This window comes from Dama dama, chromosome 5 (genome assembly GCF_033118175.1).
Source record: "Dama dama isolate Ldn47 chromosome 5, ASM3311817v1, whole genome shotgun sequence".
Classification (NCBI taxonomy): domain Eukaryota; kingdom Metazoa; phylum Chordata; class Mammalia; order Artiodactyla; family Cervidae; genus Dama; species Dama dama.
The window spans coordinates 3,152,063-3,179,855 of record NC_083685.1 but is presented as its reverse complement, the minus strand read 5'-3'; the positions used below and the strand labels follow the sequence as shown (position 1 = coordinate 3,179,855).

The window sequence follows — 27,793 nt, the reverse complement described above, 5'->3', positions numbered from 1 at the left end:
CATCACTGGCTCCCTAAGGACTTCGTACCTGTTAGTATCTGTTACTTGGGGACGGGTTTTCTAGGCACTGACACCCCCCTCCATCACACACCAAAGACAACAGCAAGGCTCCTTTGTTTCCAGTGTAAGCCCCTGATCAATAGCAGCAACTTCTCCATATTTTACATAGGCCTGGATGTAGGGAGGGGACACAAGATCGCCCCTGGTCCCAGCTGGGCCACCACTGCAGGGGGTTCAACAATGGGTCCTACCAGCTCCAAAAGGTCACTCGCCAGGGCCTGCAAAGCACCGAGCCACCAGAGGCCACCCTTGGAAGCTGCTGGCAGAGTCTCAGCAGGTGACGTGTTCAGCCATAAGTGCAAAGAGAGAAGACAGCCTTTCCCAACAAGCAAGGCGGAGCAAGTTTGGGGACAGAAAGCAGCTGCGTTACCAGCCCCGCTGTGGGGCCCACAGTCAGTGCCAGGAGGCACCTCACTCTGTGCAGGGGAAGCGGAAGCCAGAAAGCAGTGACGGGAGGAGCAGCAAGAAGGTACCTTAACTACCGCTTATCTCAGAACGGAAATCGGGACCAACCGAATGCTCGGCCGGGAGGTAAAAGATTCAGTTTATACGAGATGTTAAAAAGTCTCCAAGAGGGAAAATCCGTCATCCTGGCCCACACTTTCTCTGGGTGGGAGGGCGGTCTAGGCCACGACGGGTTCTGACGACCTCATCTGCACCCCGGAAGCAGAGACGGAAGTCACCCAGGTCCTGCCTGGTTAGGCGTGACAGTGCCCTCCCTAGACAGCCTCAGAGGTTCCCCTTGAAAAGACCCTCAGCAGCCATGGCCATGCAGGAGGCTCAGAGGGAGCCCAGAGCCTCCCCGAATCGGATTTTCTGTCCTGCTTGCAGCTTGAAGTTGAAGTCCTTGGGGGCCTCGAAGATGAGCACAATGGTGGAGCCCAGGTTAAACTCGCCCAGGTGCTCGCCCTTGCGCATGGGGATGCCCTCCTTGTTGGCGTGCGTCACGAAGCTGAAGTCGTTGTAGGAGCCCTTGCTGTACCGGGGGCTGTTTGTGTGCAGGTCCTGGGAGGCGGGGACAGAGCGTGTGGGCCGTGGGCACACCCGTCCCCCACCCTGCTCGGGAAGGGAAGTGGGGACAGCAGCTCGGGCCACGGGCCAGGTCTGAGCTGAGCCCCTGACCTGCTGTGAACCGGGGCCGGAGGGAATGGAGGAGCCAGACCTGTGCCCTCACACACTTGCCTCCAGCAGCAGTCCCACCCAGGCTCCCCTGGGCTTCCAGCAAAAGCAAAGTGCCAAGCAGGGAGGCGAGTTCCCTCCCGCTGCAGCCACCTCCAGACCGGGGTGGGGGACCCGCCTTCCTAGAAATCGCAGCCCCAGCAGCTCTGGCCGCACAGGAGACGGTGTGGAGAGCCCAGAGTGGCCCAGCCCTCGGACTCCAGTGGGACCCACTCACCCGGTCAAAGTAGATGCGGATGGAGCCCACGTTGGTGGCCCCCACGGCCGTCAGCGAGAAGAAGCCGTGCTTCCAGTCCCCGGTCAGGACCACGCGCTCGTTGTGGCAGAAGAGCTCTTTGATCCAGCGGGCCATGCCAGGGTTCACAGACATCAGGGAGCCTGTGGGGACAGACACGGGTAGTCCCCGCCCAGCCTGCCATTCCAGATTCAGAGCAGGCTGGACCCCAACCTGGGGCACCCCCAGCCTTGCCCGCAACTCTGGAGCCCACGGCCTCTGACAGAAGCAGCCGAGGCCCCCGGGGCAGCCAGCCTGGCCTACCTGGGAAGTGGCGCCTGTGGGAGACGGTCCAGTCCGTGGGGGAGTGGAAGCAGTGGTAGTCCCCGGGGGCCAGGTAGATGACGCAGTGGTAGAGCTCGTTCCCTTCGCGCGTGACCAGCTGGCTCCTGAAGGAGCTGTGGGGCGCGGCTGTGGGCAGATGCGGGCCCGCTGCTCAGAGCCCTGCATGTGCTGCCTGGACGCCGGCTGCAGGGAGGCCCGAGCTGCGGGCAGAGGGTCTCCTGTCCACGGGCCTCCCTCCCTCCCTCCCCGCCCCTCCAGCTGCTGGCGCCCAGCACCTCAGGCCAGGACCCACCTGGGGGGAAGGGCAGGTCTTCTGCGGGCGTGCGGGGGCCCAGGAACGACTCCAGCGAGTAGGTGACCCCCTTCACCTGCTCCACCTCACAGTTCTTCACCTGTCCGAAGTTGAGGATCTTCCCGTCTGAGGGGCTGATCTGGAAGGGTCAGGAGAGGCTCGCTGTAGGGGAGGGTGTGGAGGACAGGACCACGGCCCCCCTGGGGGTCCAGGCTGGAAGGAGTGCCCACCAGGCCCACTGTGCCCAAAGGCATGGAGGCGGGTCGGGCCTTACCACGCTGTGCAGGCCGCACACGGGCCGGGCCTGCGGCTTCAGCTTGCGCCGGAAGAACTCGCTGAGGTTGCGGTAGTGGTGCAGGTCCTCCACCGCGGCCTCCTTCATGTTCACCCCGAAGGTCCAGATGTACAGGCTGTAGACCGGCCTGCGCAGCCACTGCGGCAGCTCCACTTGGTTGAGGCGGCCCCAGGCCCGCGACAGCAAGCGTGTTGGCACCGACTTGTACAAGGCCACCTGCAGGTCCCAAGGGGCGGTGAGTGTGCCACGCCGTGCACTCAGCCCCCGAACCCCCCCACAGGGACCACCTCCTGAGGCCTGAGCAGCAGGGACCCTCGAGGGCTCTGTGACATGGTGGTTTCTCACCAGGAACCAGACTGAGCTTCCAAGTCTTTTACACACAGTACTGGCTGGGCCTCCACACAGTGACTTGCATAGCTCAGGTATTGGCCATTTCCTGCAGAGTTCCTACCTTGTTTCTTGGATGGGGAAGGGCATACAAGGATCGGATGTGGTCACACAGAGGCTGTGGTGGGCAGTGCTGCTGGCGTCCCAGACCAGCACAGAAGGAGTCGGCTCTCGGTGCTCAGGCAAGTCCACACCCAAGTGCACGCGCTCAGCCTGCCCTGAGCACAGGGCCTGTTGGGCAGAGGTGCTGGGCACTGACACCGAGACTCCAAGGGCCTCCCAGTCCACACAGCCGTCCCCACCCGCAGCTCCTCCTAGAGAGGGGACTCTGCACCTCCGTCAGACCCTCCAGCCCGAGCTCTTAAACCTCAGGTGCCACTGCCATCGTGGGACCTGCTTTAATCAGTGGCTGCGGCTTGCTGAACACTGCCAAGACACCAAGTCCCCAGGGTGCAAAAGCAATTCCACTCCCAACTTTAAACACCTCTAAAGCGGCACTGAGTGAGCGGCTCTCAGCACTCCCAGCGGATACCCGTGTGTAGGGGTGGCCCAGGGTGGCCCTTCGACCCTAGGCCTAATGCCCAGGGCCCCACAGGTACCTTCAGCTTCCAAGCCAGGCAACACCCACTGGGCTGCCGGGGCCCTCACCTAGCCTCCTGGGGGCTCCTGGGTCCTCAAGGGCATCCCTACCCACAGAGGCCACACAGGCTCTAGCCTGTGTGAACTATCCTCTGGCATCCAGAAACTTGATTCTTCTCAAAATCACCTCTAAGCTCTTTTCTGCCTGAACACAGAAGATGAAACAGACACCATTTTCTGATTGCCCAATGTGGGTTCTTTCCAGAAACAGAGCACTTACATGGCAGAGAGAGCAGGCCATGGATGATGGGCCTTTACAGTCACCTGTCCACAGCCCACATGGCCACCGACCAGCCCACCCCCTCCACCAACTCGCCTTCCAACAGCATCTGTTGAAGGGCTCAGGCCCCACAGCACCACCTCTGCCCAGATAACTGGGCACCCCCTCAGGCCTGCTGCGGGGAGGCAGGGCCGGCAGCCCCCGCACACTTACCCTGCTCACAGGCCTCCATCCCACCCGGCTGAGGGGCCTGAGGGCGCCGAGGGGCAGGAGGTAGTAGAGGACCGTCAGGGGCCAGGAGCGCAGTTTCAGGGCAGGTTTGGACATGCAGCTCAGCTGTCCCAGCCTCCGCCTCAGGGCCAGCTGAGGGAAGTGCAACCTGCAGGGCACATGTCCATGCACGGCCGAGGTCAGCAGAGGACCAGGGGCCCCACCCTTCCCGTCCACCCCACCCTCGACAAGCTCAACTGCCTCTCCATGGATTCGGGTGACGCTGGCCGGACCCCCTCATACCAACCACATTCTGAGTCGGGGGCTAGGCTGCCTCTGTCGGTGCTCACCTCCCAGTCTCTACCTGCGTGTCAGTTGAGACCTCTCAGAATAGCTTCTGAACCTGCCAGGGACCCCCTCTCGGACCTTGGGGCTAGGCGCACCAGGAAGGCAGTGTAGACAGAGCCCACTGGGCGGTCCCCACCTGCCTAAGGCCAGCTCTTTCACACGGGCTTCAAGGAGAGCTAGGCTGAGCCCCCAAGCCTCGGGCAGCACAGGATCCGGGTAAATCTCTCCATGGACCAGGCCTCTTACTTCCCCATCTGATAAGCGATCGGGCCTCATAAGATCACAAACACACACGCAGGTGCACACACAAACCCCTCACCGCTACTGCTCCATCCACCCTGCTGTCTTTCTACGTCAGCTCAGGGTCTCCACAACAATCCAGAGGGTGGTGGCGGTAAGCTCCCTGCCAACCCTCAGGCCTGCTGGGGCCACACACACCTGACCCAGGCCCCTCCTTCCAGTAAAGGTAGGTGCACCTTCCCCTGACCCCACCAGCTCCAATTCAGTACAGTTGGCAAAGGCTCAGCTTCAAGGGAGCCAGAGACCGGGGTAAGTTTTTTCTGAGTCTTGACACTGAGGCCCAGGTCGCCGTGCCACAGGCCAGGACCTAGAGGCTCTCAAGGCCCCAGTGTGGGCATCAGGAGACCGCACTACCACCCACTTGGAGAACATCCTGGTGCCTCGGTTTCATAAAAAACACTACATTCAACGGGAGGAGGAAGCTCCATCTGTGCCTGTGCTCTCAGAGCAGCTCAGTCCTCTGCACCCACTTGCTCAACAAACCAAGGAACAAAGGCACACTGCTGGTACTAAAAGCAGAGAAAATGGAGAACTGACCCAAAGGCCGGGCCCTGCAGCTCAGTGGGGGGCCCTGAAGGTGCTGCCTCTGCACTGCTCACCAGATCCTCTGCGACCATTCTCTCCCATCCCTTTAAAAAGGTCCACGAAATGGATAGGGGCCAAGCCAAGCAGGACACATCACTCCTCTACCCCAGGTTTCTCCCGCCCACCCAGCTCTTTGCAGAAGAGCAGGGACCAATCCCAGAGAAGCTGCGCCCAAGCGGGGCGGGGGTGCAGCGTGGACACTGGACCAACAGCCCGCTGGCCCCCACCAATACCTGAAGCGGGCTCTCCGACTCAGGCCCCCCGGAGTGGGCCCCTCTAGTCGCGGGAGCTGGTCCCCTAGCCCCCTGCCGCCGCCGCCACCACCGCGGAGCCGCTGGACGTGAACTCTGACCTTCCGGAGGTCGAGGCGGGGTGCGGCGGGGTTAGGACGCAGCCGTGGGCATCTCACCATTTCGCCGTGCGGAGCTCGGGTCCTCGCCGCGACTCTGACTGACACATGGTGGGCGGCGCAAGGAGGCGGGGCCGGCGCGCGCCTTTGTCTCTCCTTCCTCCCTTCCCCCCGGGTCCGCACGGTCACCACTCCTCGGCCCCAGAGGTGGCGGCTGGGGGGACCGCTCCCCGGCTCGGTCCGGTCCGAAGGCTCGGGGGCGCAGGTGAGAAGTCGGGGCTGTTGCAGAGACAGGCGCGGGTCACGGACCTGCTCGGCCCACTGTGTTCCTGGCCACCTGCCCACTCCCGGCAGGGAGGGGACTCGGCGCCGCGGCGGGCCCAGGAGCCCAAGCGGGAATCTGAGCCCCGCGCTCCGGGCAGGCACCCAGCGTCGGCCCTGCCGCCCCCTCCCTCGCCAGGACCTGACCCATTTTTCCTTTCAGGTGACAAAGGGACATCTGAGGGATGAGGGCGCGGCGGTGGGCCCTGGCGTCTAGCCTGCTCTGGCTCTCCTCGCCGCCTCCACTCGTTCCTCTTCAGAAGAGGGGCAGTCAGGCGCCCTCGGGGAAACCCGCCGCCCCGCCTCCGCAGATAGCGGGCAGGGGGAGCAACATTCTGCCAGGCGGAGTCCAGAGTCCCGTCTGACCCAGCACACCGCCGACCCCGCGAGCCTGGGGGCATCTTTAAAGGAAGACTCGCAGGGGCCTAGGGATGCTCCGGCCGGCCCGGCGCAGAGCAAGAAGCCCCAGCTCACACCAGCTGGACGTCTGCCACCCTGGGTAAACCCACCTCGGTCAAGGAGGTGAAAGCCCTGCTCCTACCGGCTCCCTGGGTGTACCTGGCCATGGGGCTGGACCAGGCCGACTAAGGCTTGGATGTTCAACTGGATTTCCGCCCCATCTCAAGCCAGGACACCCATCTCCCCAGGCCACCCTCCTGAGTGGCCGGAGGGCGCCCACCCAGGCTTCCTCTGCCTCAGGGCCAGGCCCGAGCTGAGGTCGTGCTGACTCCCTTCCTACCGCCCATCTAGGAGGCCCCAAACTTGCCTGCCGGCTCCCAAGGGAGACAGGCCGAGTGGGGAGATGGGCAATTGGGGTTGAGCATGGAGCTAGGCTTCAGGACAAAGTTCACCACCTGTACCCCACCCCCCTCTAGAAAACTGGATTCATGGTGGGGCCTGGTGAAGTCTTGTGGGCCTGGATAGGAGCCAGACCTCCTTGGGGCAGTTTTCCTCACTGTCCTACTGGCGGGACCATGACCTATTCTACATGTTGTCAGGCACATTCAGGAGCCCACAAACAAACCCAGCTCACTCCAAAATGTCAGGCCCTCAAAGCAGATCCCTGTGTGTGCCTTTGCATTGCATCCTCTCCCAGGGCAGTCCAGGGGTGCCTGGGGGTGCCAGACAACCCCCCAGGGTGGTAAAGGGGGTTCTGGGGGGACCAGCCCAAGGAGCTGCTATCCTGGAGCCACTCGAGAACTGCCCAGAAGAGCCCGAAGCCTTCATGCCTCAGTCCTGCCTTGGTCGCTCTTCTGCTGCTGCCTCTAACACGGTACACCGAGACCAGGCTCAGACTTCTTCTAACTCACCATCCGGGCGCCCCAAAGGCCCCAGCAAGCAGACATGAGTTCAGCTGTCCCCAAGGAAATGGGCCAGCACGCTCAAGCAGCAACCAGCTCAGAGCTGCACAATGGCGGGAAGGGGGTCCCTAGAGGTCACCCCTTCTCACTAACTGAGGGCATCCCCATTTCAGAGCTGCACTTGCCCTCTGTGCCTGCAGTGGCCTTTGGAGGCCAAGCCAGAGCTTTCTCCCTCTCTGGCTCCCTGAGTGCAACTTGGGGCACTCAGGCCTGAATGAGGACTCTGCAAGGAGGGCACCCTGAAGTACAGACACCTTCCCTCTCTCCCTCGAGTCCCAAAGACACTCTGTGGGATGAGATGGGGCTGGGACCAGTAGGACTTCAAAGTCATTACGCAGCCTAAGAGCCAGCCACGTGGAACATGAGAACACACAGTGGCTCTGGTGGGGGACGAGGACCAGCTCGTGACTGTGATCCTGGATGCCCCCGCCAGCCTCACCCTGCGAGCCAGGAAAGGCAAGTCGCAGGTGCTGTCTGGGTCTCAGCCTCCTCATCTGAAAGGGGAAGGACTGTTCCTCCTGGTCACCTGTCTGGAGGCTCAGAAACCCCACGCCTCCACTCCCCCAAAAGCTTAGCGCAGCCTCATCCCGCAGACCTGGCTCCTGATGCCTCCCGTCCCTTTCACACCCATGCTCTGGGAGGATAGAAATTTGCTCTCAGGGAGGACAGAAGGAACAGGGCGGAGGAGGCAGTTCTGACAGAGGAGCCCCAACCCCAGGGCAGCAATGATGTGAGCAGGCAGAGAGGGCTCAAGAAGACCAAGCTGGAGGGGCTCACGTTTGTCAGGACGCGCTCTTCTGGGGTTCACACCCTAGCAGTGCTGCAACATCCCCGCCCACCCCTCACATCCTGTCTAAGTCAGCCCCGGGCCGAGGGTGTTCCGTGTGGAAAGCTCACTGGGTGCCAGACACCCGGCCTGAAGCCTCGGCAGGTAACCCCCAGTGCCCCCCAAACCACACGTCCCTGGTCTGACTTGCGGTGCATGTGCCTGGTCTGTGGGGTAGGTGGGACCACCAACCATTCCTCCGCGAGTGCCAGGGCTAGAGGTGACAAAATGTCAGAAGTAGGGAACCGAGAAAATGGACTCTCCCTGTGAAATGGGTAAGCCATCTTGGGGAAGCCTCGGGTGAAAGAGGAGGAAGCAAAAAGAAAGGGCCAAATGCGCCTCTTTCAAGGGAGGTGCAGGGGAGGAGGCAGGAGTCTTTCTTAGATCCCCCCAAGGAAAGGAACCTTCTCCAGGGCAATCCTTGGCACCAGCGGGGAGTGGGGCTTTGGGAAGGGCGGGTTTCATCCCCTCCGGCCCGAGGTTCCGCTTCCCTCCCGCCCCGGCAGCGCTGAGGAAACGGCGCACGGAGGGCACTGAGCGGCCCGGGTTTCCCTTTTCCGGGCTGAGGGGCGAAGAGATGCTACAGACGCGGAGGAAGTGAGCTCATCTGCCGGCCCCGTGACCCACCGTGTGGGGCCAGGGAAGCCACAGCTCGGTCAGGACCGGGGAAGGGAGCGGGCTGCTCCTCAGATCCCCGGCGGTGAGGGGCGACCCACACCCCAGGAGCCGGGGGCCTCCGCGCGCCGCTCACTCACCCGCAGGTGGTCGGCTCCACTCGCGTCCACGCCGCCCGCCCGACTGAACTCCCGGGGAGGCGCCGCTCCACGGAAGAAGGGGGCGGGCGGGCGGGGGCCCGGCTGCAGCCACTCACGCCGCCGGGGCGGGGGCAGAGGCCGGACACCAGGCTCAGCCGCGCCCGCCCCCGGCCGGGGTCCCTTTAAGGGGCGGGGCGGGGCGGAGGAGCGGCAGGAAGAGGGGACCGGCGGCCCCAGGGCCCCGCAGGGCGCCTCCTCCGGGCTGGGGGAGCCGCGGCCCCACACTCGCCCCTCCCCGCCGCCGGGGCCCCCACGCGGTGCGGACCTCACCCCGGCCGCCTTTTCTAGCCAGCCCTCAGAGCTGACCGAAGGCAGCGAAGCCCTAGCTCCTTCTCACACCCAACCCTGAAGACAAAGGCCGCCTCCCGCCCCCACCCCTTTTCTCCAGGCAGATACACTCCGATAGCAAAGGAGGCCCAGTGGGCAAGGTCCGCCCCAGCCCTGCACGCAGGCTTCCTCGCAGGGATCAAGACCCGTGGGGTGATTCTCCTCCTATCTTCCTGCCCCACTGGATGGTGGGGCCCCAGGCTGCAGGCTTCAGCACCCCACCCCCCCATGCCCACCGGAAGCGCTTGGTCAACAGGGGATGGAATGAACCGGCTTTCAGGGGGGCACCGGCACCACCCCTGCGTCTTCTGACCACGGGGAATCCACTTTCCAGAGCAACATTTAGAAGAGCCTCTTCCTCTTCAGGAAGGCTTAGGGCTTGTAAGGAGATGGGCAGGGGAGCCAAGGCCTCCTGGAAGAAGATGCAGCGGTACGCACAGCCCACACATCGCCTGCATCTGCATCCACCAAACCCAGGGCTCCGTAACAAACCACAGACAGGGGGCATCTCAGCGGGGAGGAGGGAGAAGACGGCAGGCTCCTCCCTCAGGGACTGCATGACACCCAACACCAACAAGGCGCCAGCAAGAACTGGGAGGCACGGGGCGTGCATGGGGCCGGCCAATGCCTCCCCACCTCGGTCTCCCAGCCTGGCCTACAGCATTCTCAGTGTGTCTCCAAACCCCTTCTGAGCTTAGAGCTCCAACCAAACACCACATCACGATGGGATGAAAAAGAGTTAATCAGTATCAGAAGATGCTGATACACAATCCTAACAAGTAAATTACAGGATCCAGAAACCTGGGGAGACCATCCCGGCTTCCCAAAAGCCTGCAGTGCACCCAGACCAGACGGAGCCCAAGTCAGACCCGAGGTGGGTGACAAATGTGGCCCAAGAGCCCAGCTTTTCATCCTCCAAGCGGCCCCTGGAGCACTGTTGCTCTCCACCGTGAAAGGACCAACTGGGCTGCTCCACGTGGACCTGAGCTCGTCTGTAATCATTCAAGACTCTCGGGCTGATCGGTGCTTACAAAACTCATAAACCAGCCCACGGGTCTGCCCTGAGACTGGCCCTCCCTGCCTTCTAACCTGCCCTCCACCACCTGTACCTCAGGAGGGAAATGCCTTCTAGACCATATTCCAGACAAAACTCAACATGATTTCTGGGACTAACAAAACCCCTTGGCAGGTGCACTTTCCCCAAATGAGGTCCCTTCTGGCCAGTCACACTAGGTCTTTTATTTCCACCTTGCTTGGACTCCCCTGGGCGGGAGTGCCACCTAGCGCCACCGCACGGTTCTGCAGGCCCCCGGGCACTCGGCCGGCGCACCAAGGCCAGCCCCCGGCCCCTCCCCACACCGTGAACGCCCTGTCCTCGGTTAATTCTCACTGCCCGGGGCTAGTGGAGGCCCCTGAGAAAGAACAGTGAGGGCCGGCGTCCCGAGGCTGGCACAAGGAGCCAGAGGCAGGCCATCAGCCTGGCAGGAGCCTGGGCGAAGCCGGGACAAGCACGGAGGGCCCGAAGGTGGCTTCTTGATCCAAAGGCTGCTCACAGCTCTGCCAGATTCTCCCGTGGGCTTCTCCAGTGTTCCCTAGCAGTCCCACCAGCCCGATGACTTCTGCTGCCCAGAGAGCAAACAGGGCGCAGAGGATACGGACGCCCAGCAGAAAGCTCCCTCCGACCCGGAGCCCAGCCTCATCCATTCCCTGCCCCCTCAGGGCTCCAGGCACAGGTGCCCCCCAGGCCAGGGGAGAGGAAAGGCTGGAGGCGCTGCCACAGCTCCTGGCAGGTCCAGACTCTGAGGACAGAGCTGGGCAGGCCAAGGGTCTGCTTCCCAGCAATCTGACTGTCTGCCCATCTTAACATCCAGAATTGTCTTCTCAACACCTATGAGGTAAGAATCAGAATAGCACTTACTGAATACCCACCCCCAGCCAGCAGGGGACCAGGTATTTATACCTGTGTCATTGTCATCTAAAAGCAGCCTGTTCACAGAGAGGAACAATAAAGCTTTAACAATTACCGGAAGTTAACAAACATGTAAAACGTGCTCCGCACTGTCCAGGGTCATGGAGGGAAGGAGATGCCAAGTGCAGGCGGGTGGGTGGGGGCAGGCCACGTGGGAGACCCGACAGGCTGATCCGACTGGCTGATCTGGCTTTCTTTCCTTTCATAGCTGGAATGCTGCACCTTCCTTTTAAAAATACTAATCGGAGCCGGAAACAAGGAAGCGGCGTTAACACAGGGACTGCTCCCTAACGCCGCACAGCCAGGCTGAGCCGACAGCAGGCCGCAGTCCGTGCTCGGATGTGAACTGAGGCAACGGGGATGCAGCTCACGGCGTCTGCAGTGTTCTTGCAGTGGCTGAGGGGAGTCCACAAACACACGCAGACGAAGCAGGTCCAGTGAACAGTAACACCCACCAATCTAGTGGTGTGTGTGGGTAACTCTTCTCTCAGCTTTTCTGCCTTATTCAAATGCTCACAATAGAAAAACTGAAGACTCTGTTTAAGCCACAGAAAAACTCTAAATTCTACTACTGGGGAGAAAAGCCCCAGACCAGGCTGGCATACGGTGCCTCTCCTGAGAACCCCTCTCTGTCCACACAGCAGCTCCTCGCCTGGTGGGAGAGGCAGTCTCCAACCACCACCCTGCACCTCTGGCCCCATCTCCATGGAGTCAGCTCCTCGGTGCAGGAGGAGGACACGTGCCAGCTTCTGCCCCAAAGGCCACCCTTCCACCCCGCCCACATGCCCACACCTGTCCTCAGGCCCGGTCAGAAAGGGACACCTCAGAAGTGCCAGAACTGGGGGGGGGCGGGTTCTGCCACCAGATGCCACCCTGCTCACACCACACACCTGCCACCCATGTCACCTGCTGGCACACCTTCAGCCTCTCGGTAAGAAGCACTTACAGAGACACAAGCAGAGCATATCTGAAATCACAGCCACCACACAGACACAGACTGTGCGACACTCTGGGCACGGTGGGGGAGGGGGGGCCTTCCAGCCCCAGGCAGAGCTGTCCCCTCAAAGCCACCTCTCCGCAGAGGCCCAGGGGCGACTGCCTTCCCCCCGGAGGCCAAACACCAGGCCCGAGCAGCCCAAAGTGATCAGGCTCTTTGACCCTGAACCAAAAGCTTTCCCAGGAAGGACATCATGAGTTCCTGAAAAGACACTTGGGGAAGAGTCCTCGTCTCACCCAGCTCTGGCTCTGAGGGCAGGTGTCCTGATCTGACCGGGGCTGCAGGAGGGTGGGCTCCTTAGTCCGTGCCAATCAGACTTAAATGTTAAACTGCCAAGTACACTGAGCCAATACAGGCAGAGAATAAACACATGAGAAATGTTGATGGGGACTCACATTCAGAGCACAGACGACTGCAGGCTGTAATACCGCGTGACTCTGGAGGCTCTTCATTTCCTCCACCCCTCCACCTGCCCAAGTCAGAACTCAGGAGGCGTTTTCCTTTCCCACTCCCACTTCCAATCTATCAGTGCATCCTGTGCACTCTCCCCTCAAAACATACCCGGAATCCAATGTGCAAGCCACAAAATACCGTGAACTAGTGCATGGAACAGAAACACAGCAGACACATACCAAGCACGAGTGGTCACCAGTGGTGAAGGGAGGGACACTGGGATGGGGGTCGCAGGTACAAACTATTATGTACAAAATAAGCTACAAGGATATATTGTATGACATGGAAATACAGTCAGCAGTTTATAATAACTGTAAATGGAGCATGACCTTTAAAACTCGTGAATCACTGGACTGTACGCCTGTAACTTACATTCTACATTAATCACACTCCAATAAAGGAAACAGCACCAAGCGCCCGTCCTCTCCCCCATGGCTCCCACTCTGGCCCCGGCCCCGCCGCTCCTGCTGGGATCCTGTCAGGGCGTCCCAACAGGTCCCCCAGCCTGTCGCCACGGCAGCCAGGACGATCGGATCAGAAGCCACATCACTCAGTGCGCACTCCAAAGGCAGGCAGAGCTGGCGCCACGGGGCCTCCCGCCCTCCCACCTCTCTGCCCTCGGGCCTCCAGCCACAGGGGCCCTTTGTTCTCCATCAGCAGCGACAAGCGCTCTCTGTCCAATCTGCCCGGACAGCTCTCCCCGCCCCTCGGATGCCCCGGGAGCCCACACGGCACTGAGCCGGCCGCCTTCCTTCCTTCCCTGGTCCTGCCCAGTCCGAGACACTGGGCCCTGTACCTGTCTGTGCTTCCTCCGCGGCATTTCAACCCCTCGACATGCCCACGTGTCCCTGTTTCTCGTCTGTCTGAGCCCCTAATAAGGGCAGCTCTCTGAGGATGGGAACTCCGGTTCTGTTCACTAGTGAATCTCCTGCAGCTCAACAAGGCCCGGCACATAAAGGAGCTCAAAGATTTGTTGTATGGAGTAAATACGAGAGGAATAATGTTTGTCTGTGACAACGGTTTCACTAACACCCATTGTGGTTCATGTACAATGCTCCTATGCCTAATGAACAATGCCTACTACAGACGGCTACAATAGGTTTAGATGCCAAACACACAGCACAAACTGCGCAGGTGCCCAGACCCTTTCAGACAGCAACTCTACACCCAGCATTCAGCCTGAGGAAAGGCCTGTGTGCAAAGACTTGCTCAACAACATTAATCACCGGTAAAAACCACCAGTGCACCAGAATCCATCACAGAAGCAGAGTCACTTAAAGTTCGTACTTACATGGAGTCTGCAAAATCATCATACTAGGTCGGTGAAAATGTAATTTCAGTTTTTGCACTGTAGAAATTTGCTGTTTGATACTGGAATACATTCTTAAATGACGTTGTGTTATACAACATCTTAATGTGCATTTCTCGCTTTATGTTTTTTATGCTAATAACTTATTACTTGCAATTTAATTTATATTTATTTTGGACTATGGAAATGATGTTAGACAAACCGCAAATTCGAGCGATTTTCTTATTTGAGTTCAAATGGGTCTTAAAGTGGTGGAGAACGCCCGCAACAAAACAACGCATTTGGCCCAGAAACTGCTAATAAACATACAGTGCAGTGGTGATTCAAAGTTTTGCAAAGGAGACGACAGCCTTGAAGATTAGGACTGTAATGGCCAGACACGGGAAGTTGACAGTGACCAAAGGAGAGGATCATCGAAGCTGATCGCCTCATAACTACACGAGAAGTTGCTGAAGAACTCAATGTTGACCATTCTACAGTTGTTCAGCATTTGAAGCAAACCAGAAAGGTGAAAAAGCTGGATAAGTAGGTGCCTCGTGAGCTGACTGAAAATTAAAAAAAGCATTTTGAAGTGTCATCTTCTCTTATTCTAAACAACAACAGCAAACCATTTCTCAATAGGATTGTGACATGCAACGAAAAGTGGATTTTATACAACAACGGGTGATAACCAGCTCAGTGGTTGGACCAGGAAGCTCCAGAGCACCTTCCAAAGCCAACCTTGCACCAAAAAGAGTCATGGTCACTATTTGGTGGTCTGCTGCCCATCTGGTCGACTACAGCTTTCTGAATCTCAGTGAAACCATTACATCTGAGAAATATGCCCAGCAAATCGATGAGATGCACCAAAAACTGCAACACCTGCAGCTGGCACTGGTCAACAGAAAGGGCCCGATTCTTCTCCATGACAACGCCCAACCACACATCACACAACCAGCATTTCAAAAGTCGAATGAATCTGGCTAAAGTTTTGCCTCATCTGCAATATTCAGTGACCTCGAACAATTACTGACCTCTCGCCAACTACCACTTCTTTGATCATCTCAACAACTTTTTGCAAGGAAAACGCTTCCATGACCAGCAGGAGGCAGAGAATGCTTTCGAAGAATTTATCAAATCCTGAAGCACAGATTTTTACACCACAGGAATAAATCAACTTATTTCTCATTGGCAAAATTGTGTTGATTGTAACGGTTCCTATTTTGATTAATTAAGATGTGTTTGAATCTAATTATGAGGATTTAAAATTCATGATCTGAGACTGCAATTACCAACCTAAAGATACAAAACAGGAGCAGCCGCCCCTGGACGGCACAGGTACGAGCTGCACGGGTCCACTTATAAGCAGTGTTCTCAATAAACATGCACTACAGAGCCATGCAAATGAGGAGACGGAGCCACGCACCCCAAGGGTGGCCTGAAAAGTTACACGCACATTTCTGACTGCTGCACGGACGGAGGCTGGTGCCTCTAATCTCTACATTGTTCAAGGGTCAACTGTATATCCATTTAAAAACAGAGACAGACCGAAAGTGAATACATGAAAAATAAAGCCCACGATTATGCAACAAATCATCTGGTGAGAAGGAGGGGGATCATGACTGTCCTCCCTGCTTTCCAACATTCTGTCGGAGCATTAACATCACCTCTGTCATTTAAGAGAGAATGAGACAGAAGGGGGCCGACACCACTCACCGGGAAAAGGACAGCCTTTTTCAACCAACACTGCTGGGCACACCGGACATCCCCATGAATAAAGTCAGACACTTCCCTTACACGACATAAAAAACAACTCCAAATGGGTCAGAGACCTAAACATCAGACCTAAAACCATAAAATTCTTAGAGGAGAGACTTCCCCTGTGGTCCAATGGTTAAGCCTCCACGGAGCTCCCAAGCAGGGGGCTGGGGTTTGATGACACACGATGGGGCAACGAAGTCCGTGCACACCTCGAGCCGGTGCTCCTCCACGAGAGAGACCCTGGGACGAGCAGCCCGGCACCACCCCCACTCACCACAACAGAGAGCCGGCACAGCCAATAAACACATTTAAAGAGGAAGACAGAGCAGGACTAACTTCAGCCCAGCTCTTTCAGCAATAAGCCCAGCTCTCCCAGACCTCTCGCTGCACTGCGCCACTCTGCTCCCATGTCCTGTCACTGTCCACAGCCTGGAACTTATGAGCTAATTCAACCCTGTCCTCTCTACAAACAATCATCTTTCAGGTACTGACGCACATATGGCAGTAATTCCAGTTATACAAACAATGGATGCTAAAAAAAACTACTGACGTTGGTCTTTTGTGAATGAGGAAGCAGCAGATTTCTTCCACACGCAATTTCTCTTGGAATTCCTTGGAAATGAGTGGGGATTTCCTGAAAGCAGGTGAGCAGGTCACAGAGTGGGTCAGCCTGACAGATGCTCAGGGTCAGAGGGAAGTAAGCGTGGGTCTAACACTCCAGTGGGGTCATGGGTCACAGTCTCACAAGTACTTCACTAGTTGGAAGGATATGTTTACACAGGAAACCACCAACGACAAAGGAAATACACAGCGTTCGGCATACTTACAAAGTGTGACTAACAAACTATACAATGACCCCTCACCAAAAGGAGTCTGGAGTATGTGACCCCAAAACAGAAAACCTGGAAAGTGATCTGTCTGAATCCACACAGCTACTAAGGAGCACAGACAGAACCAGCCTTCAGGACCGGGACCCTGGCTGCCGGGGGCAGCCAAGCTGGATTAATGATACGGGGAGGCTCAACAGGGAAACCCACACACATCACCCCAAATACCATCAAGTCTCTGCTTTCACAGGTTATCAGGGTCTACTGACAGTGCAGGTATTTCATTTGTTAAATTAAGGGTGAAAAGAAAGCAATTTTTAAACTCACACCTTTATACTCAATTTCAGCGCTGAAAGTCCGCTAGGAGTCAGGAATGACCCAGTGCTGCGGGAAGCCCAGGTTGAGTTAAGGTCACTAGCCGTCACTTGAGCCGTAGCTGTCACCATGTGACACCCAACAGCACCCCCACTTCCCGGGGCAAGAGCACTTTGAGCGGTAATGATAAAGAAACGGATGGTTTCAGTCTGGTTCTGGTGAGAACGTATCCACATCACCCAAGTCCAACCCTTCCGCTCGCCCTCAGACTGAGGAAGCATGACCAGCCAGGATGCCAGCGCCAGGGGAAGGCATGAGCTCCCAAGATTTCAAGAGGCTTTGGGGAGACCAGGGGTGAGTCTGCAGACAGAAGCCTGACACGACGCCCAGCGTTTGACTTCTGCATCACCCCAAACCCACTGGAGACGTGAGCTCCAGGAAAGCACATTCCGCTTCCTCAGACGGCTTAACTTCGGGGCAACTTACACAGGGACAGGAACTGTGCTCCAGGAGAAGGCAAGCAGGCTCCCCCGGTTCCTACCTCCCAGTGGCCAGCAAGCTTGGGCGGGACGTCCAAGCCCAGCTTCTCCAGCTCTCGCTGCCGGTACTTCTCGTACTGCCGGTAGCCGGCATACCCGCCACCTGTGGCGACCAGGATGGGCAGGGGGCGCAGCAGGGACAAGGTGCGGGCAGGGGCAGTGTGGACTTTCCTGGCATCTGCAACAAAGAACAGGAGAATGTTGAGCCAGGAGAAGGGGCAGGGTTGAGTCATGCAAACACAGCACCGACAGGAAGGCTGGGACCAGCCCTCAGCAAAGCTGACCAGACCGCAGAGATCTGACAAGCAGGAGCAGCCCTGAGTCACTGCAGACGCTGCTGCCTCCAGAGGCTACCTAGTCAGGAACTCACACATCTTCCCCATGAAACAATGTACCTCAACTGCCGCCATAGCTACAGGGCTTAAGATGAAAACATCAAATGCAAAGAGGTCAAGAAAATATCCCAGGGTGCCCTGCTGGCTACCCACAGGGCCAGACAGGGACAGGCTCTCTGATCTCACTTTTCTGACCCAGACCCAGTTCTGACTGGACAGTAGTATTCTTTCAAAGGCAAAATTGCATAAGCTCTTACAATTCAATAGTAAAAGACAAATAGTCCAATTAAAAAACACACCAAGGGCTTCCTTTGTGGCTCAGTGGTGAAGAATCTGCTTGCCAATGCAGGAGACACAGGTTCTATCCCTGCTCTGGGAAGACCCCACATGCCAGGGAGCAACTAAGCACGTGCGTCACAACTGTCGAGCCTGTGCTCTAGCGCCTGGGAAGCCAAACTACCTGCCAGCCGAGAGCCCGTGCTCCGCAACAGGAGACACCAGCACAGTGAGGAGCCCGTACGCAACAGAGACCCGGCACAGCCAAAGGTAAGTAAAACAATAAATAAATAAATAGAAACATACTAAGGATATGAACAGACGTTTCTCCAAAGAAGATAGAGGAATGGCCAGTCAGTACATGCAAAGATGCTCAACATCCATTATGGGTTGAATTATGTCCCCCAAACCAGGTGGCTCCATGGTAAAGAATCCACCTGCCAATGTAGGAGCCACAAGAGACTTGAGTTCAATCCCTGGCTGGGGAAGATCCCCTGAAGAAGGAAGTGGCAACCCACTCCAATCTTCTTGCCTGGGAAATCCCACGGACAGAGGAGCCTGTGGGCTATAGTCCATGGGGCCTTGAAGAATCAAACACAACTCAGTGACTGAGCTCGCACACACACACACAATTCATACGCTGAGGTCCTGATCCCAGCACCTCGGACTGTCACCTTTCTTGGATAGAAGGTCTCTACACAGGGAATCAAGTTAAAATAAGGTCCCCACAGTGGGCTCTAATAATATGACTCGTCCATAAGAAGAGAAAATCTAGAGACAGATATGCATATGGGGAGAAGGCCATCTGAAGACAAGAGCAGCACGGTGAAGGCAGCAAGTGAAGAAGACTGTGGCACAGTGAGAAGAGGGCTTTGGAGTTTTTGTTTTTCTTTTTCTCTGGCCATGCCGAGAGGTTCGTGGGATTTTAGTTCCTAGACAAGGGACTGAACCTGGGCCCTTAGCAGTGAGAGCTTCAAGTCCTAACCACTGGACCACCAGGGAATTCCCTGCTGCTTCTTTTTTTAATGAGCAAGTATGGATGTCATTAATCTCTTCCATCTTCGGATTATTCCTAAAGAACCCTTATTACTTAACAGCTAAACAGTCTACCTCTGACCAGAAAAACCTGTCAGAAAGCAAGAAACATTTTTTTTCTTCTGGATTATCTGGTGAGGACAGACCTGCTGTACACAATCTCATGGCACTAAGCCAGCATCCCAGGCTGACGGGTCACACCCTCCTCAGTGCTTTGACTACACCAGTCCTTGCTTCAATTACAGGTCTCTTTCTCTTGCCCTCCAAAGGCTTTCTTTCCTCCTCTAACAGGAAGCCGCAAGCAGAGGGTGCCCTCCACTCCTGACTGCCTCCCCGCTGTGTTTGTCACTTTATAAAAGCACAGTTTTTCTGCAGATCTGTGACATCCTGACTTCATTTCTGAGGGTCCCCTCCATCCTTCAAAGTGAGTCTTAACATGTTCCCACACGCAAGTCCTAATTAAGTAACACTCAGATATGCCCCTATTTAACTACCTTAATAAGCCTTTTGTTTTTATTCTAACCATCTCATTTTATTCCCAAGGTATGATTACTGGGCAGTCAAAAATAGCTTTTGGTACAACAGAATAAAAAGGGTATCTAGATAATAAAAACAACACACATTTTTGTACAGATTCAAACAGCTGCTTAAAAGATCCAAAAAGTTCATAACCTAGTGCTGATGTAGCTGTGGGGAACTGATGTACTCATGAGCCTTTTCTGCTCAGGACAACCCTCTCTGAAGAGCAATTTGGTCTAAATACCAAGTTATAAAATACACAAACCTTTTAAGTCAGCAATTCTAAGTCACCAAATTTATCCTGAGGATGCATAAAAATATGTTATTACAGAACTGTCTGTAATAGAAGAAGAGTTCAGTTCAGTTGCTCAGTCGTGTCCGACTCTTTGCGACCCCATGACTACAGCACACCAGGCTTCCCTGTCCATCACCAACTCCTGGAGCTCACTCAAACTCATGTCCATTGAGTCAGTGATGCCATCCAACCATCTCATCCTCTGTCGTCCCCTTTTCCTCCTGCCTTCAATCTTTCCCAGCATCAGGGTCTTTTCAAATGAGTCAGCTTGTCACATCAGGTGGCCAAAGTATTGGAATGTCAGCTTCAACATCAGTCCTTCCAATGAATTTTCAGGGTTGATTTCCTTTAGGATGGACTGGTTGGATCTCCTTGCAGTCCAAGGGACTCTCAAGAGTCTTCTCCAACACCGTAGCTCAAAAGACTAGGAGAAGCTTAAATGTCCAATACCAAATGGTACAGTCAAGCGATTCAACACCACATATGCACCCAGTAAAAATAATCAGATAACAGCAGCTAAAGCTTCAGTGGTACCTATGTGCCAGGTACTCTAAGCACTTCACAGGCACAATTCCATCTGATTCTAACGACAGCCCTATGCAATAGGTGCTGCGTTTGTGTGGATTTACCGATGAGCAAACTGAAGCAGAGAGGCCAGCACTGTCTCTAATCGCTGCTTGTGCTTAGTCGCTCAGTCGAGTCGGACTCTTGGCAACCCCACAGACTGTAGCCTGCCAGGAGCCTCTGTCCATGGAATTTTTCAGGCAAGAATACTGGAGTGAGTTGCCATTTCCTTCTCCAGAGGATTTTCCCCACCCAGGGATCTAACTCACATCTCTTGAGCCTCCTGCATTGGTAGGCAGATTTTTTACCACTGTGTCACCTGGGAAGTCCAATCTTTTGTAAGTAGAAAATTGCTACTTACTTGTGGAAAAGCTTCTGAGAGGCGGCTTCCTCAAGGACTGAAGGAAGTGGCTCAAGGCAACATCTTCACAGTGAGGACGCCTATAATCAAGCAAAAAGGAACCGTTAAACATTTTTTTAATTAAAAAAAATTAGAGGATCAACTGCGAAAATTTGAATACAATCTATAGAGTCAATAATACTATTGCATTCATTTAATCTCCCAATTTTGACCACTGAACAGTACTGTCCTTTTGTAAGAAAATGTCCTTATAGGAAAAGGGCTCAAATATTTAAAGGTAAAGGGGCACCAAGTGTTTCAGCAGAAAATATATACACATACACACTCACAAAAAGAAAAAAAGGAAGAGAAGGGAAAATGATAAAGCAGATATAGCTAACATATGGGGAATCAGAGTACCGGGCATTTGGAAATTCTCTGTACTATTTTCATAACTTTTCTGAAATCTAAAACTTTTTCACAAAAGAATTACTCTTTTCTTAAGACCATAATAAGCAGTAAAGCTGTACTTACACAAAAAGCATGTTTCTTCACCACAAAAGAACAGCTCTACACAGCCTTGTAGCCTCTAAACTCCTATTAATTAAAGAGCCTAATAAAGTGGCTGAAATTTAAATTTTTTTTCTTTTTGGGCTGTGCCACAAAACCTGCAGGATTGAACTTGTGCCCCCAGCAGTGGAAGCACAGAGTTCTAACCACGGGACCACCAGAGAACACCCTGAATTTTCAAACTTTAAATGTTTACCCTGGGGAAAGAATGACGCAAACAAATCAGGCTGAGCTACTCTAATCTACTTTGAGTCTGGAAGGCTCAACTTGTTTGGAATTTTAAAATTATTATTTGTGGTTACTTTGCCACAAAAGCTACTTTCACAGGGTAAAAGGGTTTTCAAGCATTCTGAGAAAAAAAAATGACCATTTTCATGGCTTCAAGCTGTAAGGAAATAGTATTTTATTATTTGTCTCTCTTCATTTCCTCTTTACCCAGGGAAATAGGACACATCCCCAGTGCAGTAAGTGACTGTGCAAGCAAGGAAAGCATTGATGAATTTTTAGTAAACAACTGGCTCTTTCCTTAATCAGCAAACACCCCAACTTCAATTCAGATAGCACTTCAGTTCCCCCAAATATTGACCTGAAATCTAAAGTAAAGAAACTATGTCTTGTTAGTAAGGGTTTCTTTTTTCCCTTCGGAGTCTTTCATAAAAGTAGAAATTTACTCTATTATAAATGTCTAAACTGCTATTTTTGTGGAAAATAGAACGGCATTTATGACTTTCATACAGTAATATTTCCATTCATGGATTCTTAGTAGTTATGTCTTACATAAATATCCTGTAAATATTATCAGTGGAGAAGGCAATGGCACCCCACTCCAGTACTCTTGCCTGGAAAATCCCATGGATGGAGGAGCCTGGTAGGCTGCCGTCCATGGGGTCGCTAAGAGTCGGACACAACTGAGCGACTTCACTTTCACTTTTCACTTTCACACATTGGAGAAGGAAATGGCAACCCACTCCAGTGTTTTTGCCTGGAGAATCCCAGGGACGGGGGAGCCTGGTGGGCTGCCGTCTATGGGATCACACAGAGTCGGGCGCGACTGAAGTGACTTAGCAGCAGCAGCAAACATGATCAGATTTAAACACCTTCATTTACTCCTGTGAAAATTCCTTGACTTAATAACATTCTCAAAGCATGGGGCTAACAGGGTGAATCTGATTCTCCTACAGGCAAGCAAGATCTGTATGCAGAACAAATCTGGGACCTTGACCATCACCACCCCCTCAGAGGCCAGATGGACAGACAGCTACTAACACAAAGGAGGGTATGTTGCAGTAGGTGAATGTTCTTTCAGAGTGAACAATGCTCATCTCTTAGACTGGACACTCCCACTGCAAAAGCAAGCGCCTAAAACTCTGCTTTCCAAGTGGAATTAGAACAAGAAGTGTACATTCTGACTGAAGGCTGCATTGTCGTGTGGTGCACACTGCTGCATTGTGCATTCCAGAACTGCTGCTGAGCCCCCTAACTGAAAGAATGCTTGCAGACTTGCATAATGTTTTCCCCCGCCCGGGGTGGGGCGTGGTTAGGGGAGGTACAAGTGGGAGATCACGGTTTATCCACCGTAACCCAATGCACAGCACCCAGGTAGCTGGTTTGCCTCCAGATCTTCCCAAGAACAAAGTCAAGGTCTTGCCATCCACTGCTGCAGCCCTAGCTCCTGAAACAAGTGCCTGGCAAATAGCTCATTGCATCAGCTTGTCTTTCATTTCTGGATCATTCTTAGTCTCATATCAATGCCACACTTTTCCTGATCTTATAGGAACACTGCCCACCCCACTGCGGGTGTGCAGAAAGAGCAATGTTCACTGCCATCACTTCCTCGCCTCCCCGTCTCTCTTAATTCCACTCAGCCAGGCTTTTGTTCCCACCACATCATCTCCTGCCAAGGTCACCTCTTCCACGCTGCCAACCCCTATTCGCATTTCTTGGACCTCATGTTATTTGACCTCTCAGCAGCATTTGTCACATTTTTCCTCCAATTGAGGTATAACATTATATTAGTTTCAGGTGTAGGATATTATTGCCTATTTGTATATATTGTGGAAGAATCCCCGCAATAAATCTAGTTAAACATCCCTCACCATACATATTTGCAAATTTTTCTTGTGATGAGAGATACTCTCTTAGCAACTTTCAAATACACAAGACAGTACTAGTAACTATAGTCCCCACACTGTACAGTATATGCCTGGGACTTTCGTGTTTTTTAACTGGGAGTTTGTCTCTTTCAACACCTTCATTCACTCCTTGCCCTTCTTGAAACACACATAGCCTTTGGAACCCTGATTTTCCTCCTGTCTGTCCGGTCTCCCTAACTTCAAACAGCTGCCATGCCCAAGGCTCAGACACTTGCTTTGTCTATGCTGTAGCCCTAGAGATGTTCACCCAGTCTGGTTTTAAACAGCCAGATGCGGAGGACTCCCCTCACTGCTACCACAGAGACCTCCAGACCGTATTTCAACCTGGCTACCCAAAATCCTCACTTTGAATCACCTCAAACTGAGTTTGTCCAAAACAGAATTCCCAACCCTCCCTCACTCCCCTTGAACGGCTCCATCCCCCAGAGCTGTCCATCTGTGGCAGAGACTAGTCAGATGGTTATTAAATCCACTTCCTCTACTCAATAGATCAGATTTCCTAGAAGTGAGTTCTAACCACTGTAAGAACCATTCAGACTTCCCAGGTCCCCTTCCGGCCTGTTACATGGAGACAAACACACAGATCTTGGGCAGCCATGTGTTACAGGTGGTGAGAGACGGGCCCTCAAATCACGCTGCCCTCCCAATTAGAAGCAACCTGAACTTACATGATAGAGACAAAACTTGCACTGTGTTAAGTCACCAAGATGCTAGAATTTACCTGTTACCATAGCAACACTGCTATAATTAATACAGCATCCCAGAAAAAAGGCACCACAATTCCCCCAGTGCACAGGTTGAAACCCTAGGACTCCTTTGCAAGTCCTTTCTTTCTCACAGTCCACACTCAATCCACTGACAAGGCATGAAGCCCCCACTTTAAATACACCCTTATCTGCCTACCTCTCTTCCCTGGCCTGAGCCACTGGAGCTGCTGCTGGACAGCTGCACTGGCCTGTTCTCCCTGTGTGGCCTCCATGTCCCATGCATCACAGAACATCCAGACTGACCTTTTCAAAACAGACCCTACGTAAGTGGTCCTCTGAACCCCAGACCTCCTGCTACTTACCCTCTCCTCATGCATCCACCCCCACCCCTTGCACACCCACCCCTCTGCATATGCTGTCTGCTCTGCTGGGCACACCCCTCCAGCTGGTTTAGTCCCTCCTCACTCAATTCTCTGCTCAAATGCTTCCTCCTGACCACAAGCCCAAGAGTTCTCTCTCTGGAGTGCTAACTCCTTAATTAAATTCCTTTATTTTTCTTTGTAACAACTTCTCAATACCTGAAATGAACTGATTTTATATATATTCACTTATTTGTTTCTGTCTGTACTTGTCGACAAATACAGGGGTTTGTCTGTCTTCCCCCTGGGCCTCAATCTCAACAGTGAGATTAAGCTTCAAAGAAATGAACGACTACGTTCAATCACATGTACCTTCTGTATGGTGAACCCACGTGCACCTCCTGTAAGCAGGCAATTAAAGCCCATGACTAAGCACTCAAGTCTGACTTTGGGGCTCAGATCTTCATTCCTCCACTTGTTAACTAATTCTAAGCCTCAGCTTCTCCACCTCTAAAAACTGAACCTACCCCATTAGGAGTAAATGAGACAATCAGATAAAACCTTAGTCCCAGGCCCTGGCACCTAGCTCCATATTACTCTTATAAAAAGTAATGCAAGTGATATTCAGCTGGCACACACTGGGATGGCCACATCAACTGTGACCACTGTTCACCCTAACTGGTCTGTGTCCACACTGTCATAGTTTTTAAATATTTTTATGATTTATTTATTTATTATTATTTTTGACTGTGCTGGGTCTTTGCTGTGAAGAAGCAGCTTTCTCAAGCTGTGGGGAGTGGGAGCTACTCTCTAGTTGTGGTACTTGAGCTTCTAATTGCAGTGGCTTCTCTTGTTGCAGAGTTTTGGCTCCCCGGGCTCTAGAGCACAAGCTCAACAGTTATGGCACGTGAGCTTAATTGCTCCATAGCATGTGGGATCTTCCCAGAACAGGGATCTAACCTGTGTCTCCTGCATTGGCAGGCAGATTCTTTACCACTGAGGCACCAGGAAAGCCCAGTTTTAAAATATTTGTAACATCACCTCTGGTCCCTCCTGCTTTTCAGAGTTGTGAAAAGTTCTCCTGAAAGTGAACTGGCAGGTTTCTCAAGGCCTTATTCCATGTCCTATCTCATATTATTTGTGTTCCCTCTTCTCTTCTACTAAACTGTAAAGTTCTTTCAATGCAAGGCCTGTATCTTTTAATTCCTCTCTTTTCTCCTGCCTTCCCCCGTCACCCCTGATACTATAGTTGACAGTGGCAGGAATGCCATAAATACTCCTGAAGGAAAGTCCTGCACAACCACCCACCCCTCTAGGTACTGTGGTCATATGTGCCTGAGCCAAAGAATCGTCCAGAGCATCCATAAAAAATACTGTTGCCAGGGCCCCAACCTACACCTACTGAGCCTGAATTTGGCAGCATTGTGGGGATATACCTGGGAATCTCTTTTACTAATAAACACCCACTCCATTCTTTTATCAAATTTAGGAAACATGGCCCTAAATTATCACTTATAATTACTTTTTCTATTCTCTCACCTGTCACATATCACTCAGTTAGTGGAAAACTCTGCAGTATGAGGCTTTCAAATATATGTCTCACAGACAGACACTGCTTTACTTAAAAATCATGGAAATGTTATCTTTTGGGGGTTTTTTGCATCTCAATATAGTTTCCATCTGGGTATGTAACAGCTTTGAAAACTGAATTACTGTACCCAAATCCTCACCCTTCCTACCCAGTGGACCTAAATCTAGTTGTATCTACCTACACTGGTATTAAAGTTTTGACTTTTTTCCCTTTTTATTTTGTTTTTCTTTTTTCCCTTTTTAAATGATAGTGGGTGAAGTCATCTTCCTCACCATTGTTAAAAAAAAAAAAACGGTTATTTTTTTAGTCTTTCCAATTTATGACACATGTTAGATGATTTCACAACTGACTCATAAACAGCACAACTGGTAACAACATTAAAACCAAAGAGACCCTCTTGTTCAAATCCTAACAACTACCACCACACTGTGGAGCCCTCTCTTGAGAAAGTTACACCATTTCTGAGTAGTTAATAATAGGAGAGTGAAGCTTTCCTGGCCAGGGCAATGACATTTTCTGTTCCCTCTCAGCCCGAAACCAGTGTCTCTACTTCCCAAAATTACAGCGCAAGCTCTGGTCCACAGTGACAAAATGAAGCCAGTCCGAAACACAAAAGTTGTGGGTCTCCCACATCTTAGCTCTTCGAAATGACATCGAGCGACAGATTCTGAGTTAAGCTACCAAGATTTTAATCCATTTTCCGAGAGTCCAAATGCTCCCATGCTAGTTCTTACATAAGCTATTTCGAATAATGAATGTCCTCACGGTGGGCAGCCTGAAGGAAAGGTCCCTGCGTGAGACACAGAGGTACCTGGGAAGGAGTCTCAGCTCTGCTGCTACCTGGCTGGGCGGAACTGAGCAAGTCCCTCCCTCTATCAGGGCCTCGACTTCCCCAAAAAGAAAGGGCTGATTTTATGACCTCTCTAACAATCTAAGAGTTGACAGTCACCAGGGAAACCGAGACCCTATTTCCATCATGGATTATTTTGAGATTACGGAATCCAACCCTCTCATTTCAGAGACCAAGAATCCGTAGTGAAAGCCGCCCAACTCCCACGCCAGTGCTCTTCCCACATCTCGCCGCCCCTCCCAGCAACACGACTCCCTGAGAAAGAAGCGCCCAGCCCTGCCTCGGCTCTAGTGGTGGACACGCAGCCCATTTCACCTGGTTTAGGGGGTGCTTTTTGTTTATGTTTTTGGTCCCTTGTGGAGTGGAAAGGACAAAGAGAGAGGTTTAGGCCAGACTCGGACCGTCCTAGGCGGAGGCAGTCGCACCTGCGCCCGAGCTCGAGGTGAAGGTGAGTGGCTCCGTCTGCACTCGAGCACTCCTCAGGGCGAGCCCGCGACAGAGAAACGACTCCTCTCTCTAGACCCCGGTTTGGCTCGCGCCGCCCCCCTCCCCCGAGGAGGCTCCCCAAACAGTTGTACCTGCTCCGCCACGCAACCCCGGGCAGCCACCTCAGGCATCCCTGCCCCATGGACACCGCCATCTTGTCTCCTCCTTCTCGGCGGGACACGCCCCCCTTTTACACGAGGGGCGCACGCATGTGACGTGACGAGACGCGGAACTCTCGGGGCCAATGAAGAACGCAGTGTGTGTGTGGGCGGGGCTATGTGTCTAAGATCCTTCCCCAACCCCTTTAGGCACCTGCTGAGCCGGGTCGGATAGGTGAGCAAAGTGGCCGCGCCTACTGTGCTAAACGTGGACCTGGGCGCAGGGCTGCCAGTTCTCCTTCCTCCCTCTGATGTGCGTTTCCGCATGTGCCCGGAAAATCTGACTCACCCAATGTCTGAAAATGGATCAATCGAGCTAAACCGCTCATTTTC

General features: G+C 53.6%; 1 protein-coding gene across 4 annotated transcripts; it reads right to left on the bottom strand.

Moving 5' to 3' along the window:
• On the bottom strand, positions 1–27,478 carry PISD (phosphatidylserine decarboxylase). 4 transcript variants are annotated; one of them, XM_061141496.1, is made up of 9 exons: positions 27,395–27,453; positions 20,608–20,687; positions 17,225–17,400; positions 3,845–4,010; positions 2,365–2,601; positions 2,091–2,229; positions 1,778–1,924; positions 1,457–1,617; positions 1–1,065 (listed from the first exon to the last, which is right to left on the bottom strand). In XM_061141496.1, the coding sequence occupies exons 3-9, from the start codon at positions 17,398–17,400 to the stop codon at positions 841–843; spliced, it is 1,251 nt and encodes a 416-aa protein (XP_060997479.1). In that variant the 5' UTR covers positions 20,608–20,687; positions 27,395–27,453; the 3' UTR covers positions 1–840. The 4 variants fall into 4 exon arrangements, with proteins under 4 accessions (XP_060997479.1, XP_060997480.1, XP_060997482.1 ...); XM_061141497.1 differs by lacking the exon at positions 3,845–4,010 and having other exon boundaries at positions 27,395–27,478; XM_061141499.1 differs by lacking the exons at positions 17,225–17,400; positions 20,608–20,687; positions 27,395–27,453 and adding exons at positions 5,484–5,702; positions 8,687–8,798.
• Between the last annotated feature and the right edge of the window lie 315 nt (positions 27,479–27,793).

Bases quoted from the DNA above. Each gene is read 5' to 3' on its own strand.
- PISD (XM_061141496.1), bottom strand. From the start codon at position 17,400: ATGCCAGGAAAGTCCACACTGCCCCTGCCCGCACCTTGTCCCTGCTGC. The intron at 4,011-17,224 runs GTAGGAACCGGG...TGTGCCCTGCAG, and splicing joins AGCTTGCTGGCCACTGGGAG to GTTGCACTTCCCTCAGCTGG. The intron at 1,618-1,777 runs GTAGGCCAGGCT...CTGTCCCCACAG, and splicing joins CCACAGGCGCCACTTCCCAG to GCTCCCTGATGTCTGTGAAC.